General features: G+C 37.0%; 1 protein-coding gene across 1 annotated transcript; it reads left to right on the forward strand.

Annotated features, from left to right (window-relative positions):
• The first annotated feature begins 6735 nt into the window (after positions 1 to 6735).
• On the forward strand, positions 6736 to 10187 carry LOC149631021 (uncharacterized). The gene is made up of 3 exons (XM_089851216.1): positions 6736 to 7288; positions 7378 to 8696; positions 10116 to 10187. Exons 2-3 carry the CDS (start codon positions 7998 to 8000, stop codon positions 10185 to 10187), a joined length of 771 nt encoding a protein of 256 aa, XP_089707342.1. The 5' UTR covers positions 6736 to 7288; positions 7378 to 7997.
• Positions 10188 to 18956: the final 8769 nt, after the last annotated feature.

Here is an 18956-nt window from a genome sequence, read left to right on the forward strand (position 1 = left end):
ACTTTATTGTTACTCTTTGGGGAAAATTTATTTTCATTTTTGACTACTTTCCAAAAAATTTAAAGTTCTTCAAATTTGATTTTACACGTAAAACACTAGAAAAATGGTATGCAAAATGCTTTATAGTAGTTTCATTTAAGGAAAAGTGAACATATTTGGACCACTTTTCACCTCTTTATTAACTTTAATGGGGTTTATATTTGATGTATTAATTTGCAGTATACTTTTACAATTACATCTAACTACGTTAAAGTACTGCTCGTTCAAACAATAATTTTAAGATGTTATTTTTTGTGACGTTTGTACCTTGGTAAAAAGGTCACTGGGCTTAGCGATCGCGAAAGTCTACGACCCTCTCACTCCACTCTCCCCTGCACCAGAACAGCTTTTAATACTCATTACCGGTAACTGCGGAACCTCTTGTGAATAGAACTGTAAATGAAGACGATTCAAATTAGTTCGATCAGCAATGCGTGGACATTGTCGCGGTACTAGCTGCAATCATTCATTCACCTTCAGGCTGACGATGAATATGTACTTGAGATGTTTTTAAAAATTTCATAGGCGTAGTTATTACCATGAGTATTTTCGCTTGCGTTAAAAAGACTTTGGGCAAATCAAATTTGATACATTTAAATTGAAAATATGTCATTTAGGCAATATGACCGCCAGGCTTCAGCGCCTGTGAAGCTACAACTTCTTAACTGTGTATAGCATTGCTTCTTTAACGGAAAACCACCCAAAAGTAAGATAGTTCCATCTTCCGAGCAGGTTTGAGCTAACTTCCCATCAACTATTAAACTAAACAAATATACCCATGGAACGAGCAGAGACTTTTCTATCGAATGACGTTAGTCTTGCAGAGCTCGGAGCAGGGGCCAAAATTTAACAATATCTTATAATGTTCTTTTTATAAACAATTGAAAATCTTCTTGAACTCTGTACTTTTGTCAATCTATTACTTTTTACCTCTCCGAGTGACGTATGTCACGGAGAGGTTCTAATTTTGACGTGTGTGTCTGTCTGTCTGTCTGGCTGTTGTTATTGAATTACACCCCAGGGGACCGCGTTCGCAGTTTCCGAATCGAAGCAAATGTGTTCGCTATTTCCGGACCGCATTCACAGTTCCCGGAAAATTCAAAACTTGAGGCTATCCACAATTCAACTGACCACTATTACTTCATCTGACTAGTCAATTGTCCATTCCACATGAACACCAATCTGTATTCATTGGCTTCTAACACCACCGTCTTTTGGGCGTTGTTTTTGTCTATCCCACATAGGCACCAGTCTGTACTTACTGGCTTCTAACACCACCATCTTCTGGTCTCTGTTTTTGTCCATCCCACATGGACACCAGTCTGTACTTACTGGCTTCTAACACCACCATCTTCTGGTCTCTGTTATTGTCCATCCCACATGGACACCAGTCTGTACACCTGGCTTCTAACACCACCATCTTCTGGTCTCTGTTTTTGTCCATCCCACATGGACACCAGTCTGTACACCTGGTTTCTAACACCACCATCTTCTGGTCTTTGTTTTTGTCCATCCCACATGGACACCAGTCTGCACACCTGGCTTCTACTCCATCGTCATCGTTGGGTTTAAGACTTTCGCGGCGATCAGCTAGGGTTACGAGAAACGTCTAGCCTCCCTAAGGTGGGATCACCACCAAAGGTTTTCGCAATTGCGGTTGTTCTTGCTTTTAGCTGGAGTTCGACACCCTTATATACTACCTATTTGAGTGAGGCGAAGCAACCGGCGTATGCTTCATTTCAAACGCCAATATTAGTCAAGTCTCTCAAGAATGTTTAATTGTTCTTTACCAACACGATGTAACGATCAATAAGGCGAACAACTAACGAAGAAAATGTTTAATATTAATTATATTTATTAAATTATTTAAGAAAAATCTGTGCTAACTAAAACCATATAGTCAAAGTTTATATAGGACGAGTAATGAAGATTGCGTATAAAGTCGGTACACTGTACACATTTCATAGTTAATATAGAGCGAGTATTTAAGCATTTAGCCCACTGTATTACTAATCATGGAAACTCTAGAAAGTTAAAATAGGTCGAGCATTGATGTTAATAGAGACGGAGTAGAGGAGTTGAATTAGGATAAATAACAAATTCAGTTTGTTGTGTCATTGTCTCAGTTAGAGAGGTAACGGTTGGTAAGTGCGAAACTATCGTAAGTATGATAGGTTGTGTTTCCCAGTTTTGGGCACATTCGCGTTGTTTTGATGTGTAAAGAAATCCTACAGAATCATAATATTCCCTTTATCCATAATATAAAGTGAATATGTGGAAATATTTTTCGTAATTATGATGCATTTAGTACTTTTGTAGCTTTAAAGCTCTGTTTCATTTTGATAATCCAAAAATTTATTTTAATATCTTTATTTGAAATGGCTGTTTATATATTACTTAAGCTATACTACATCTGTATATAGAATAATCCTTGGTTTAGTTATTTCACGAAGAAAGCTAAGATCTAGACTCCGGCGGGTATATCTAGTATTACCCGCAATAGGCTTAGTGAAATAAAGAGTAAATAATTGAGGCCAGAGGTGAAGTAAACTTTGGGTTTTGATTTTCGTGTCTGAAATGAAAAGAAATCAACGGTTCAGAGTGAGCCGAAAGTTAAATACACTCTTAGTTAATCAGGTTAAGATTTTAAAATTGAAGAAAAGATCATGGTGGTAATTAGATTAGTAGGGCTAAGCTACAGAGTTTTTATTCTCTTTATAGTGCGCACTGAGTATCAATGCGTCTAGCTACAATTTAGCTTTGGTATTATTTAACGTTAACACCATAGATAGTATACACAAGGATCGGAAGGTATGCCTTCCGTAGTGTATCTCTCTTTGCCGCGCTTGTGCGGGGGGGCCGCACACCAAACTTCTGCAGTTGACTTCCGCTTCTGCGCAGACGAGGTCTGCCTGCTCGTTTTTCGTGCATGACTCGCCGTACGCATGCGCTGGTTTCCGGAAGTAGAACCTACCCAGTTTGTACAAAGCGCGGCAAGCTCTCCCCCGACCTTCTGATCCTTGTGTTTATTATCTATGTTAACACTCATGTTGGCAAACTAAGTATATTGTTGAGGTGAGGTGAGACGAGACGATAGTGTTTACACTGCAAACCAGTTGCGAATGTAGCTATCAGAATAAAGAGTAAACAGCTGAAGCGTAGGCTTCATTTCCTGTTCTTTTTGCCATTGACTGATTTCCATGTGTCCAAGATTTATCCTTATTGGATGTAAAATGTCGTCTGCTTTACTGTATATTCGCTATGCTTGGAATACTGCTTCAATATTTCGTAAATTTTTACTTCAAAAAAGAGAAATAATTCCATATCTAGGTAAATAACTTTGTACTAGTAGACCTCTTGACTCGGAGAGGTAAATTTTGGTTTTCCCAACTTGTTAAAAATTCAAATACAAACTAGCGTTCGAGTGAGAATAAGCTTAGTGATTGTGTACCATTTGGCCGAATCCTGTTGGATCGTATGTCTTGTTCGACCGAATTCCATTGGACCGATTACCGAAATTTGGGCGGTTTTGCAATCATGAATTCCCTTTCATTTCTTTTTTTTATCAAATTGTTGTTTTTTAAGTTAGTATCTATTCGTATGGTCAGAGCTAAAGGTTTCATTTGTAATGCGTTTATTTTAGCACAAAAACATAGAATAATATTATTCAAAAAGGAGTTATGTTACATCGGAAGTGAATATAAAATGTAATTCTTGGAAAAGGCATATTAATTTGGAAAGTCAAAAAAATAAACAGTGAGATTTTTGGCACTATCAACTCATCCACAATTACACACCTATGTTATGAGATACTTTTCTGAAAAATATTATGAATTTTGAAACCTATCAAATCATTTAAAACATTTTATGCCTGAACAACAAATTCTTTATTAAAATTTTAAATCGATGATTTTCACAAAATAAACTCTACTTTACTTTGTTTTTCAGTTTTTCGGGAAGACTTATTTCACTAAATCTTGCCTAGTTTCCCTTGTTGTTTTTAATTCTTCTAGGCGAAATTCTCTATAGAATAACATTTCTGCAATTTTTTTGGAAGTAAGTTTTGCTCTTCTCGAGTGTGCAACTGCTCCAGCTTTTTTAAAAAGCCTTTCCACTCTTCCAGGTGTTGCAGGAATTGGTAAATAAATAAGGGATAGCTCGGAAAGTCTATTATTACATGATAAAGTTATATTACTTGATTACGTTTGCATGTAAAATTTTATTACCTAGGATAAACCTCTATGTATTTACACCAGAATTCCAATGGGTTGTCCGCAATTTTCTCAGTGCTCATGTCATACTGGTCTACTTCATGAATTTCAAACGTTTCTCGTTTCTTCGGAATCATAGCGCTTATATATGCAAAAACAAACTTTTCAGAGGCTGGTTTCATGACTGGCCCTTGATGCTATTGGCTCGTAATCGTTCAATGTTTCGGTTTGTTTTTTCTGTCGAATGAATATATCTAATGTGTTTCTGAACATTTCTAAAGCATGGCGCTCTTTTCTTAAACTTAATTGTTCAGCAATTACACCTAAAAAATTTAAAATTGGTATTAGTATAACTACTAGGTAACAAATTCATGAAAACGCAAATTTTGTATCTCAAGCGTGCAAAAATAGCGTTTTCATGAATTTAACAATGCACAAGGTTCAATTTACTGGTCAAAAAATCTGCTCTTTGTTTTACGATGCAATATTGCCGTAATAAGGTAACTGCCATGATCCGTTATCGGTTTGACCCTTTTTAACATCTTTTGGGTAAGGCTAGCTTAAAGTTCTATTAGATATACAGGTGTAATTTCCTGAATTTTTAAAATGGTGTCAGTAATGACTGGGATTATATAACACAATGTTAAGCAAATGTGCAATATGCAGCAAGCATAAGTTACAGTGCTGACCTTTCTAGGGTTAAAGCACAGGACACCTCCTGACATGTCTAAGCATCGGAAACGCATCTTCAAACTGCTATTAACGTGTTCAATAACATTCTGACCTAAATGTTCATAACAATTGATTGACCAAGTTACTATAGCAACACTAGCTTTGATTCTATCAGGTATCTACGTGACCAATAGTTTGAAATATTTTTGAAAATATCACAAGTGACAACTATCGCTTAAACGGTTAATGTTAGTCGATAGGTATCACTTGCGTAATTGGTCAGAAAATTGGCCTGAATGGTCTGTGTTATTTATCAATTACCAAACTAATCAAAATGCAATTACCTGACATATGGCGTTGATTATAGCGTTATTTATTTGGTGTTTCTGGGTGGAGTATGGGTGTCATCAATAATGGCTGTAATGGGTAACCACTATCGCCCAAAAGATACCCTTGTGGCACTTTTCCAGCCTAAAAACTCCAAAATATATCGCTAAAACGCCAAATGAATGAGTCATACGTCCCACCAGCATTTTTGCCACAACATCGGTTATGCTTGTTTCATTATCACAAATCTAGTACAGAAAAAGGACTGTCAGTATGCACATTGTCATTCAAGGAGTACACCATTTACCAATTGAACCTTAAGGGAGTAATTTGCTTTCCTATCCATGTGAGCATTAGGCTCAACAACTGGTGCTTTGATTAGCACATGAGTGCAATCGATTGCACCCAAAATATCTGGGAAAGAGCACCTGGCTCTAAATGATGCCTGTAAAAACCATAGGAGATACTTCATTTTCAATATTGTCTCCATGTTCAAGAAAAATGGAACTCTGAATTGAAGTTAAAAGTTTTGGTTCCATAAAAACTTTCTTGCAAACGTAACTTGGCATGATGAATGTAACGCCAAAACCCCATTTAAAATGCATGAAAGTACGTAAGCAAATGTCACCAAAACAAAACCATTTTGATTGCCTTTAGCCAATTTGCGGTTGTTGAACATTAATATTAATGTACTTTTCAAACATGTGTCTAATAAAGTAATCATATACCAGATATTCAGAGCTTTACGCTAGGGGAGGAGCTATGATCGAAGAATACTTTAAACGGCTATAATTCTGATTTTAATGCAAAAGTAAAACTAAAACCCTGCATGTCCGGCAAAACCGTGCTAACACTTGGGAGGGTTTCTCTTATCACATAATACCAACCTTGATCGCAGCCACTTCAGCTTCACCAGGTCCTTCATGGTAGCAATGATTGCTTCTGACAGGTTATTTATGGCTCGGCTCACTGATGGCTGGCTCATGCCGTGCTCGTAGTTACTGGCGAGTACATGTTGGAAACTACCAGAACCATAGAATAAAAAGGCCACATGAACTTGGTGCTCCACCGTCAAAACATACTCCTGCTTGGGTTTATTTCCGAGTTCGGGTCTTAATGTGTCACACAAGGCACGAACTTTGTCTTTAGTCATTCTGTATTGTCTTAAATATTCTACATCTGGCAAAAGATATGGATCGCTTCTATTCCTTCGATAAATATCACCGTTATCACTTTCATCAATATAGGCAGCAGCAGCTAAATAAACACGGCCACGAATCGCCATTGTAGAATTAGGAATGAACAATCGAGCTGTCTGTAGTCTTCTTCAAAGTAGTTCGGCACCATCAAAGTTAAGTAACCTTAAAGTCGCTAATGAAACCGATTTAAGAATCTAAACGTTTCGACGGTCATCAAATTCATAATTTTGAATTTCGTGTTTATTGTATATCCCCAAAATGATTATAGTATATCTATACAGGGTGTTTCTGAAAAGTCCATCACAAATTAAGGGGCGTGTTTATGGGACCAAACTGAGCGGAAAGTACCAAAGAACATGGGGTGTACAACATTTTGTTACGGAGATATGGCCTTCCAAACATTCGCCCCTAAAACAAGGAAATATCCAAAAATGAGGAGTAACACTTAAGACCGACTAACCAGCTTGTTTAAAATTACTAGACAATTTCAATAGCCTTTAATCGAACAATTGATTTCTACCTTTACTAATCAGAAGCGTATAAATGAGTAGAAGTATGCCTACGGTGGTAATGTAAAATTAATCCCAAGTGACATGATGTTTCAAGATCTTCCCAGCACCAAGTAAAATGGTTCTGATTGAAGGGACTTTTATTAGCACAGCGTAAACAACGTTATTTTCAGGAATTAGTCCAAATGTCCACGGGCGGCATTACAAAAACGAGGCAGTCTTTCGAATGATACTTGGACATGTTGGAAGATCCCTGGCTTGTTCCTGTTATCTCAAACCGTAAAAAGCTACGCAAATCTTCATCATCACGGACAACACTCTTGTACGTTAGGTATGACCTTGAGAAAACCTAAAAGGACATCTCGAATGTATTTGAAAAACCCATCTCCAATTAAGGGGCGTGTTGTTTGTTTCCAACAGAGTAAACTCGCCCAGAGAACAATTACAATGCAGAGCCACGTTTCGGCGTTAATGGCCCACAAAGGTGGTCCCAAAAACAAGAACAAACTTTAATTTGTTTCGTTCAGTAAGTGTTTCATGTGTCATAGATAAAACGCCATGATTAATGCACAAAGAAAATGTTATTGACAAGTTTTCGGACCGCGATGCTGAAATGTGGTGGTGCACCATCGTGCATGAACCACATTCTGTTTATTAAACCTAAGGGTACGTCTTCGAGTAGTTCTGGTAAATCGTCCCGTAAGAACTACAAGTAAGCCACACCGTTTAACCTGGGCTCTAGGAAATATGGCCCAATTAAATTGTCACCCACAATACTACACCACACGTTTAAGCTGAATTGTACTTTGTGAATTCTAACGCAAGTTGCGTGTGGTTTTTTCTTAATCAGCAAACCAATTGGCGGCTGCTTGTTTTTGGATCGTCCTCGAAAATAGTGAGAACTTCGCCTATTCTTAAAAAACAGAGCACTAAAACAGAGCACTAAAACAGAGCACTATGTTTTTTAAGAAAGGAATAAAAGAGGTTTCACGTACATGTGTTTGTTTTATTAAACTCATAATTCAACGAAGTCTGTTACAATGCCTTTCTTCACAAATGCCGAATATGCGGATATGCACCTAATGTATGGACTAGCCGAGGGGAATGCCGCTGCAGCTGTACGCTTGTATCAGGAAAGATTTCCGCAGAGGCGACTACCAAATCGACTGACGTTCGAGGCTGTGGACAGACGTTTGAGGCAAGATGGACGAATCCAACCGGCTGGACCTCAACCTAGAGCGAGAGCCATCCCAGAGGCCGTAGAAGACGAAGTTCTCACCATTTTCGAGGACGAGCCTGAATCAAGTACCCGCCAAGTTGGTCGCCGATTAGGCGTAAACCACACGCTCGTGTGGAAAATCCTCAGAAGCCACCGGTTTCATCCTTTCCATGTTCAAAAAGTTCAAGGTTTGAATCCAGCGGACTACCCACGACGCACGGCGTTTTGTCAGTGGTTTCTGGCTAAAGTAAACGATATCGATTTCCCACGGGATTTGTTGGTTACTGACGAAGCTAACTTTTCACGGGATGGTATTATTAACTTACATAATAAACATCAATGGTCCCAGCTAAACCCCCACGCAACTTGCGTTAGAAGTCACCAAGTACAATTCAGTTTAAACGTGTGGTGTGGTATTGTGGGTGACAATTTAATTGGGCCATATTTCCTAGAGCCCAGGTTAAACGGTGTGGCTTACTTGCAGTTCCTACGGGACGATTTACCGGAACTACTCGAAGACGTACCCTTAGGTTTGGTAAACAGAATGTGGTTCATGCACGATGGTGCACCACCACATTTCAGCATCGCGGTCCGAAATTATCTTAACGCGACCTTCCCTTTGCGGTGGTTAGGTCGAGGTGGACCTGTGGAGTGGCCTGCTCGATCACCCGATCTGAACCCTTGTGATTTCTTTCTTTGGGGCCACCTGAAAGACTTAGTTTATCAGACTGAAGTGCCCGATGTTGAAGAGCTACGTCGACGAATAATTCACGGCTGTCAAACAATTCGCGAAACTCCAGGCATTTTTCAACGTGTAAGGGAATCATTTGTAAGACGTGCTAATGTGTGCCTTAACGCGGGTGGTGAACACTTTGAACAATTTTTGTAACTAGTTGCAATTAAATGTTAAAACTTGTCAATAAATTCATTTTCTTCGTGCATTAATCATGGCGTTTTATCTATGACACATGAAACACTTACTGAACGAAACAAATTAAAGTTTGTTCTTGTTTTTGGGACCACCTTTGTGGGCCATTAACGCCGAAACGTGGCTCTGCATTGTAATTGTTCTCTGGGCGAGTTTACTCTGTTGGAAACAAACAACACGCCCCTTAATTGGAGATGGGTTTTTCAAATACATTCGAGATGTCCTTTTAGGTTTTCTCAAGGTCATACCTAACGTACAAGAGTGTTGTCCGTGATGATGAAGATTTGCGTAGCTTTTTACGGTTTGAGATAACAGGAACAAGCCAGGGATCTTCCAACATGTCCAAGTATCATTCGAAAGACTGCCTCGTTTTTGTAATGCCGCCCGTGGACATTTGGACTAATTCCTGAAAATAACGTTGTTTACGCTGTGCTAATAAAAGTCCCTTCAATCAGAACCATTTTACTTGGTGCTGGGAAGATCTTGAAACATCATGTCACTTGGGATTAATTTTACATTACCACCGTAGGCATACTTCTACTCATTTATACGCTTCTGATTAGTAAAGGTAGAAATCAATTGTTCGATTAAAGGCTATTGAAATTGTCTAGTAATTTTAAACAAGCTGGTTAGTCGGTCTTAAGTGTTACTCCTCATTTTTGGATATTTCCTTGTTTTAGGGGCGAATGTTTGGAAGGCCATATCTCCGTAACAAAATGTTGTACACCCCATGTTCTTTGGTACTTTCCGCTCAGTTTGGTCCCATAAACACGCCCCTTAATTTGTGATGGACTTTTCAGAAACACCCTGTATAATGTTTACTGCATTATCCCCAAAATGATTATAGATATCTATATAATGTTTATTGTATTATCCCCAAAATGGTTATAGTATATCTATATAATGATTATTGTATTATCCCCAAAATATTCATTGAGAATCCCTGAGATGTTCATGCTAATATCTAGTGGAGATTAAGGGGAGTTTAGTTTGAACATTTAATGGATATAGGATTTGTTATACATAAGAAGAACTGAGTTAAGTAAGGAAGAAACATTGAAAACCAGTTTAAAAATTAGTTGAAATTTATTTCAGATTCTGGCAAAAGCTTTTTGTTAATTTTTACTCAACACTACGTTAAATTTTATTATCTTCAAATGCTATATTTTACAAACATGTTTTACATCATCATGAATGCTTAAAGTTAATTACATAAGATTGCGAAATACTTGGTTTATGGAATTTTTTGCGATGAAAAGAAATACTAGTAATACTACATTTTACAAGTAGGTTTTACAGCATTATAAATAAATAAGTAAAAGTTAATCACGTATAGTTTGTGAACTCGATTGTATGAATTACTTTGTAAATGAAATTTGTTATGCGATGGGAAGAAATACATGATTTTGAAGTATTTTAACTTCCAATTATCTCCATAAAGCTGTGGAGTACTATACTTCCTTTTTGGTCAAGAATACCTTGTGCATGTCGAAGGCGTGACTTTTTTCATCTTCAACTATTTTCTTGGTGTATAAAAGTGCATCTGGTGACATAGTTGCAGTTATTTCAATCAAGTTTATCGTACATTTACACCAGCGATGCGTGAAAAATTTGTTTTTGAAATGCAATGACATTTTCAAATATTGAAGCTAAAAGTGCAATATAAGATAGTTTGTTAGTATTTAATTAAATCCAGGCGTACAAAAAATAATGAAGTCTTATTTCACTTTTACCACAAAAATTTGTGATATGGTTTGGACGTTTCATGAATTACAACACACAAGTTAGGGAGGGGCTATTGGTTATTTTTACGTCCCTTATTAGGAAGGGAGAGAGTAATTTTTTTTAAATTCATGACCAAGTTTATGAATGATCTCTTGTAGAAATATGCAACATCAAATAGTAATTTGCATATTAAAAATTTGTCGTTGCAATCTGTTACATATACTTACAAATTGTCCCCTAGAATCTCTAGCTTCTAATTTATCTTGAAGCTTGTCATGAGTTTGAATTGGGGAAAAAAAATCAAACTCCATTGTAACGGATGAGGTTGAGAATGATGATGCATAGTTAACTTGAATGCTCTTCATAATGGTTTTTGCCATTGACATCATATCGTTAGAGTTTATTATAAGAATTACCAGATATCTGTTGACACTACGATACCACTCATCAAAGAAAATACCAAAAAATAAGTTTAATATTACATCCCGAGTTTGATAAAGTGTATATAAAAATTCTGCTCCAAGCAAAGATATATTTAATGGTTAATTTGACGACCTTTTATTTGTGACCTATGCTTGGGTTGTTATTTAATACCTTCTCAAACTAAAATCATTCCTGGATTTCTTTCAAGTTAGCATCATCTTCAGGAACATTATAGAGTAGAAAATAAGGTAATTAATGCCAAAAAGTATACTTTTAAATAAATTAATTGATTTAAAAAATACCTTTACTCTTCGTAACAGCAGAAATCTTTCCGTTAGTTGAATTCATAATTTCACCTTCAGATTGAATGTTATCAAGCAGAAAAGAAGAAAGCGTCAAACAAAAATATTTTATTCATGGAAAAATACCTATACACTTCGTTCCAGAAGAAAAAAATTCTTTTCGCGTATGTTTCGTGCATACACCTTCAGAATGAACATTATACAGTAGAGAAAAACTTAATGATTTCATTTAATTTACCTTCATTCTTCACGCCAGATTTCTGTATGCTAGTTCCTTCTTCCGAATTTTCACAATCTATAATTCAAATATACGCATGATTTTAAAATGTCTATATTCTTTAGACAAACAATTTTCACTAATTGGTCTAGAGAAAATTCATCCCTTTTCTCTCAGCTTTGACTTCAGTTCTGTGTTGTCAGCTCTATTGGTGCCAATAAAGTACTGATTCAAACTTGACTGCTAGACTCCCTCTACAAACCTTTGGCTCGCAAAAGGCCTGGCAACACTCGGTGGAAATTATTACTGGGATATATAGTTAAAAACAGGTCATCGCCTCAGAAGTCAAATATAGTTCACGTAAGGTCGCCCAGTAAAGCATACCAAAAATGAAATCCATGCTATTTTGGTGATTCTCATTGTTGTTATTCGCATCACCAGAATGTGCTACATCTAAATATCTTCATTATCAAATATTTAAAAGGAGGATCTGTTAAAATTTTGCATATCATGCTATTCACTCATTTATGAATACCTTCTTTACTCAACTCCTTTTCGATTGTAATATTTCAGTATCTAGTTTAAAACATAAATGGGTGGTAAATAAGATTGTTGAAGTATTTTAGAAATAAAATTATGTCAAAAATAGCTTATTAATTTCTAATACCTTCACTTATATTCACACCTTGGGAATGTTTTCATTTCATTTGTCCTCTTTCCTCTTCAGAAACTTGCCCATCTAATTTCAAATGTGCACGGTTGAGAAATATATTGGAATTTTTGTAGTAAGGGAATGTCAAAAATAGCTCGTATAAACACCTTAACTGACCTCATATTCATACCCAAGGAATGACTGTTTTCCTTTAATTTTGCCTTCCTTCCTCTTCGGAAACTTCACCAACTAGTTGAGATATAGATTTAAATATTTTTGAGGGGTGTAAAAATATGTTTTCATCGTCAAGGGAATCTACTAAACCCTTTAATTACATGCAATTAACAGACCTAAAAACGAGGCACTTGCAGTCTTACAAGACATCCTTTTACTTTCTGTAAAAGAAGCGTTTAAAAATGTGACTAAAATGAAAGATTTTGTCATAGGCTTACAAGTTAATAAGAGAGAATTAAGAGGTTCGTGAATTGTAGAAAAAACTCAAGTTGATTTTGTTTGATTGAAAATAATAAAATAGACTAGGAATTCAATTAAAAACTTCACCAAAACATTTTTGTTATTGCTAAATGATTTAAAAAGTTATCGATATTATTATTATTATTTATAATCCATTCTATAATTTAAATATATAAATGTGGTAAAAATGGCCATAGTAAAACCATGTTACCGCGCCCTCGATCATAAATGGATTACCCAAATGTCGGCAACTTCAAAAATCACATCAAAATAGCACGTGTTTTGGTGAGTTCTATTAAGGTTGTCTAATATACTTTATCATTATAAATCAAATAAAACAAACTTGTTTCCATAGCTTATTTAAAATTTCAAGATTGTCAACACTTTCAAACTTACTGTTACTAGATTCTGATGCATTTGACTTCCTAAATGGTGGCATATCTGGTAATTGATCTTCACCAGCCAAAGAGGAAGAGCAATATCGCCTAGTTGGTTTTTGCGTCGTTGTCCACCGCCCTTTTATTTCCCACTACTTGCAGACTCCATTCTCAAGTTGTTTCATTTTCTTAAGTGCTATACGAAGCTGTTTAAAGTTTTTGGTTAAAATAATTAATTCCTGCTGTAAAGTTTTATCCCATAAGTATTGAAACATTCAGTAACAAATAAAACTTCAATGTTTGGTCCAAGATTCCCGAGGTTCGGATAGAGCCTAATCGCTTGGCTAATTTTGAGGCTTCTTTGTTATTTGATGGATAGCAGCAAACTTCATATGATACACTAATATCTTCGTCAACTCATTTTTTGTCTCACTTATTAATATTAGGTTACTTTTGATTTTTAGCAATAAACTTTGGAGGCCTATAACTCTGGTTCTACTAGAGATAGGGGGATGTGCTTTGAGTATGTTATAGTCTAATTTGTCCCCCATCCAACCATACTACAACGTTACGGCTACGACAAACAGGGGCCGAGTAGCTAAGCTATAAGTACCAGAGTGCTAAACTAGTAAACTTTAGTGTCATTTATCGCTAAAGATTAAAGAGCCGTTGTTAACTCGTCTCAACTTCATTGCTAAATTATAAGTTTTAAATTAGTATTAAAGTAAATTCATTGTGAGTTCCTTATAAAAATAACATTAGGTGTTAATTTTTAATGTTTATTTGTATATTTTCAGGCATATTTTGTGCGAGAAACGTAGAAAATAAAGTCCAGTTCGTGAAACCTCGGTTAATCCGCCTTTTTTGCGTAAGAAATTTTTTTGATGACCTCATCTCAGAACGCTTCTATTTGCGGTTTGGGAAGCTAGGACTGAGTAGAGTTCTTTCCCGCCAAATCTGCGAAGGCCCCGAGATGAAAATGAGGATGGCCGATACTGAAATAGTGCGAGCCTATTATCGTAATAACCAAATAAAGGTAATTTAACCGTTAATTTCTAATTGTTTTGTGTATTTAGAGTTCATTAGCCTTGTATATTTAATAATTAATTATGATTTAAATTTTAGGAGCTATTTTGCTTAACCTAATTTGGGACATCGAATGTAAAGATACGGATCGAAGTTACTACAAAAGGACCTTAGACAATACGGACCCAGATTCAGGGTCCCCTGCAAAATGGCTATACTTAATTAAGAAATGAACAAATTATCTCAAAATTTCAAATTTTTATTTTCTTCCCTTTGATGCGACAAATTTATCAATTATAGCAGAGAAGTCAATATTTTTAACAAATTCGTGTTCGATACAAATAAGATTCTGCGCGTTAAGTCGTTCAATTTCGTAAATGATCTCTCACCTTCACAGACGGCATTGAAAGTTATATTCTCATTGCAATAGAGACATTAGGGAAACAGTTTCCATTCAGTACATCTCTCATAATTCTCAGGATTTTCGAGCTTCTTTCAAGTTCATTTAGCCTTTTCTGGTCTTGTGCTTCAGCTTCTTCCTTCACTTGCTCGTGAAAATAAATTATTTCATTTTCGAACTCTTGACCAAGGTCATTCTTGTACTTTTCAATAAGATCGTGCGACGCCTTTTTCTTGTAAGTCAAGTCATATCTTCACTTAAATAGTCAAACGTAAAGGAAAATCCTTATGATCACGCTTGTACGCATGAGCACGTTTGTACAACTCTGTTATTAAACTATCACATGTAACTAAAAATGTTTGTGTTCTAAACATTTCTTGAGGAGTGAAATCGTATGCAGACACACTGGTTAGTCTCTTGACATCTCTTTCTGCGCTTTGTTTTGCGTTTTCCTTCTGAACGATACTGAGATTGATTTGGTTCCTCATCATATGAAACCATTTTCATTGTCATTAGTAAATTCTTAACCGCTTCCTCAAAATGACTAAAATCTGAGCGAACACCCCGAACCAATTCGCCAAGAGATTTCATGTGATCAACAACGATCTTCAAATGAAGGCTTTCAGTTTGCAACAGCTGGCTCACATTTTTCAAACGTTCCAAGATTTCATTCCAAAATACGCACATAAAACTGTCTCCAACTCGCAAAAATTGGATAGTCAGATCAAGTGTTTCAATTGGAGTTTTGCAATTTGTGTAACGTTACGCCATTAACATTCAATGCTGCCAAACTCGTTGGCCCGGCAATGGCCATGCTTGCAGAATCTTGAAAGTGTCGCCTTACAGCGTTGGCGAGAGTGTCGATAAAGAAACGATTTGCCAGTGCCACCAGGTCCCGACACAAAAAGGCACTTGTTTCCAGATTTTTCTCCCTCTTGGGAGAAGTGGTCCATGATGTGATCATAAATTCTCCTTTGATCCGAGTTTAGAAACGCCACATTGTCAACATCAGTCTCGAAATTAATTTCCATTGCAGATTCCACCATCGCGTGTTCGGTTTCGATAACAATTTCTTTCCCTTGCAGCGCATTTTCATCGTCCTCACTTTTTGCCTCCGAAATTATGGTTTTTGGCTCTTTCGCCTTTTTAGAAGCCTTCCGTTTCTTTTCAACTTCTTTGGGAACCGAGAGCTTCTCGTGATATTCTCTCATGTCTTTTAACACCGAAAGCGAGTTTTCGAAAGCATCCACGTAGGTTTCAAACTCGCTCAGTTTCGTCACGCCACGGTTTGAAGAGGATCAGTGGAGCGTGACAATGCTTTTCTTTCTCATCTATTCTGTCGTCAATGAAGTGCTCTATTATGTAGGGCTTTATTCGCATTCTTATGAAACCCAGAATGTTTTTCAAGCTGTTGGGACGATTCGGATACTTGTCGTCGACGAACCCTTTTTGGCAAGTGTTCTTGCTCTCGGGGTCAGTTTCCCTGAAACGTGCGAGTTCCTTGTAACCTTTCAAGACTCTCGATCGGTTTTCTTTGAAGTTATTGTTTATAAACATAAGATCCATAGCTTCGTATATGCCTACTTATATGTCAGTGATTTCAGCATATAGGCAAATAATTTTTTGGACAAACTTTTGCGCCCTAACTCGGCAAAGGTTTGGTCCATGTCAGCCCGGTTTCCCTATGTCACGTACGCCGTGACATACTTTGTCATTATTTCATATTTGTCAGCGACAAATTACAAATCCATGTTGGCTTTGGAAGCCAAAAGTAGCCTAGGATTATTAAAACTTCGTGCTGTTTTCTTGGCAAGTCGTACAGCCGTTTCTGCACCTTTTTCATCTTACGGTGATAAGTAACTGATATAACGGAATTTATAGTGGGAACGTTTGTTACGTTTCGGGGAAAACCGTAACGACACACTTTCAATCCTTTTTTAGAATATTTCACCTTTTTATAACAACTGGAGGTGCATTTGTGAGTTTGGAATTTTTTTACCAGCCGGTGCAGTTCCGGACTTACCGATACGCTTGGCATCGAACACGTGACGTGTTTTTGAACGTAATTAAAAATAGTCTCGGTCGAAGAACCTCTAATCTTTGGAGCGTCCGTGGCTCACAAAAAAGCATGTGGTAGTGAAGTAAACCTCGAGATTGGTATTCAACCCGCCAAAAATTAAGTTCTATCTTGCCAAGAACTGGATTTTGCTTACACGGGACAAAGTTGCTTAGCATCGACCGCTATACTATTGTTGTTATAGTGCAAATTGGCGCACTGAATTCACTTTTCTCAAGTGATCGTGCAGTTCGATATCATCGTATTCGGCTGGATTATAAAAGTCAAGAGCGACGTGTAAGGACCAAATTCCCTTATCATCGCCAAAACGCACATAAAGACCTTTTATCAGCAGAAGCCGATTAGGCTTTAAACATGAAGTACGTAACAGGTGCCTGGGAGAGCTACACGATATTCTCTTAGCTCCTAGGAAAGAACCTTCCCTTCTGTGGAGGAACAAAACTCGGTAACGCGGCTCTTTCGGATCCTTGCGATACTTCCGCCTTAAGAACCAATTTACCTGGTACGTAAATTAGGGAACTACTATAAAGACTGAATAGGGTGTCTAAAATATTCTTTAGATAAAACTATTCACAATACCAAAGATTATTTGGGGGTTAGGAACAAAGATCTTATCAATCTTGGTAGCTTTTGCTTGGACTTTTAAGACGCCGTGTATCTGTTTTTCACGAGCAATGTTTTCTATTCACGCGGCTACGGCGAGCTTAGCCGCCGGCGGCTAAGAAATCTGGATTCCCCTAATACCTAGCCAAGGCTTAGTGTAGTTTTCAAGTCTACTATTATTCGCAGGGCTATTTTTTGGTTGAAATTAAAAAAATCTTACAATATTTATTTGAAGTCTTATTAAATTACTCGAAAATTTTCGAAACTTGAGCTTTAAAACGTTCAATATAACATATCGACTAACGAACGATTACGGTACTTTGCCTTCCGAGCTTTCCGGTTATGTCGACGGCGAGGTCGAATCGAGGTTTCATGCAAGAAAATAGTAATAGCCGTCGCCGATTGGTCTGACATTAAAGCGGTTATCTACGGTTAGGGGTTTATGATTGGTTCAAAGCTTTTTATTCGTCTGCCTAGTTTTTACTTCAGGAATGTCATGAAATCCATGGCCAAAGCTATGGAAAAGTGGGACTTACGTACTTTATGTGTGAAGCATAATCTGTGTGAAGCATACTCCGCTTTTGGTACCAGTAGTCCTTAGTTCCTCGAATATGACCCAAGAAAGTGGCTAAATTACTCTCAAGTTCTTTATCGCCAGATTCAACGCGACTGATCAAGTTTTCAACCCCAATTGCCAAAGGTTTTTTAACACGAAGAACGTAGTTCAAACTGCTAGAGATCGCCTTCATTTCCTCTTTTTTTCTCAACCTTTCAATATTTGATTGATTGATCGATTTTTAAGCTTAGTTTCGTATGCTTATAACAAAGATTGCTTTTGTAGGATTAAACTTATAAAGACCATAAAATAAAGTAAAATGTTATTTATTTTCTTTTAAAGTATAGGTTCTAATATTAAAGTTATTTTTTCAATTTTCATTTTAAATTGCATTTCATTTATTCTAAAATAATTTCTTCCATCTTCGCAAGGAAGATGATAAATTTTAATATTATTTTTAAATCTTACGTAAAGCTTTAAGTTTTTCTTTACTATACAAGGCGTTAAGTTCTTTTCTAACGTAAAGTTCTAAGACTAATCTTTCGAGATCTTTAATTTTAACTTTAAAGGTATAATAAATTTCTTCGGTGTTTTTTCTTCAATCTTTATTTCGTTACTTATAGATTTGGTGTACGTCTCTGTTTCATTAAAGCTAGATTGCTCAGCATAAAGCTGAATCGGGCTCTGAAGCGGTCACTACTCCAGTCGAGGGTGCAGCGACACGCGACAACCCGACGAAGAGGCCTAGAGTGGAGGACTCGACTCCTTCGTCCAGTACTTCGCGGGCGTCGGTCAAAAGGACGAAGTCATAAAGTGATGCAGCCAGCTCAGAAATGATGGCCATTGTCAAAAATGGATATCCAACTGCGGTCATCACGAAGGAGGATGTGGGCCCAATCCAGAAAGCGATTCTAGGGACGCTGGATGGGATACCTTCGGGGAGCCGTCTACCGCGCCTTGGTAATTTCAGCCTGATGGCCGGGGGCCTAACGTACTCCTGTGAAGACGCGTTTACTGGGC

Source organism: Phalangium opilio, unplaced genomic scaffold (assembly GCF_054372755.1).
Source record: "Phalangium opilio isolate 3A_F unplaced genomic scaffold, DU_Popi_V2 ptg000101l_1, whole genome shotgun sequence".
NCBI classification, from domain to species: domain Eukaryota; kingdom Metazoa; phylum Arthropoda; class Arachnida; order Opiliones; family Phalangiidae; genus Phalangium; species Phalangium opilio.

Bases quoted from the DNA above. Each gene is read 5' to 3' on its own strand.
- LOC149631021 (XM_089851216.1), top strand. From the start codon at position 7,998: ATGCCTTTCTTCACAAATGCCGAATATGCGGATATGCACCTAATGTAT. The intron at 8,697-10,115 runs GTACCCTTAGGT...TAATGGATATAG, and splicing joins TACCGGAACTACTCGAAGAC to GATTTGTTATACATAAGAAG.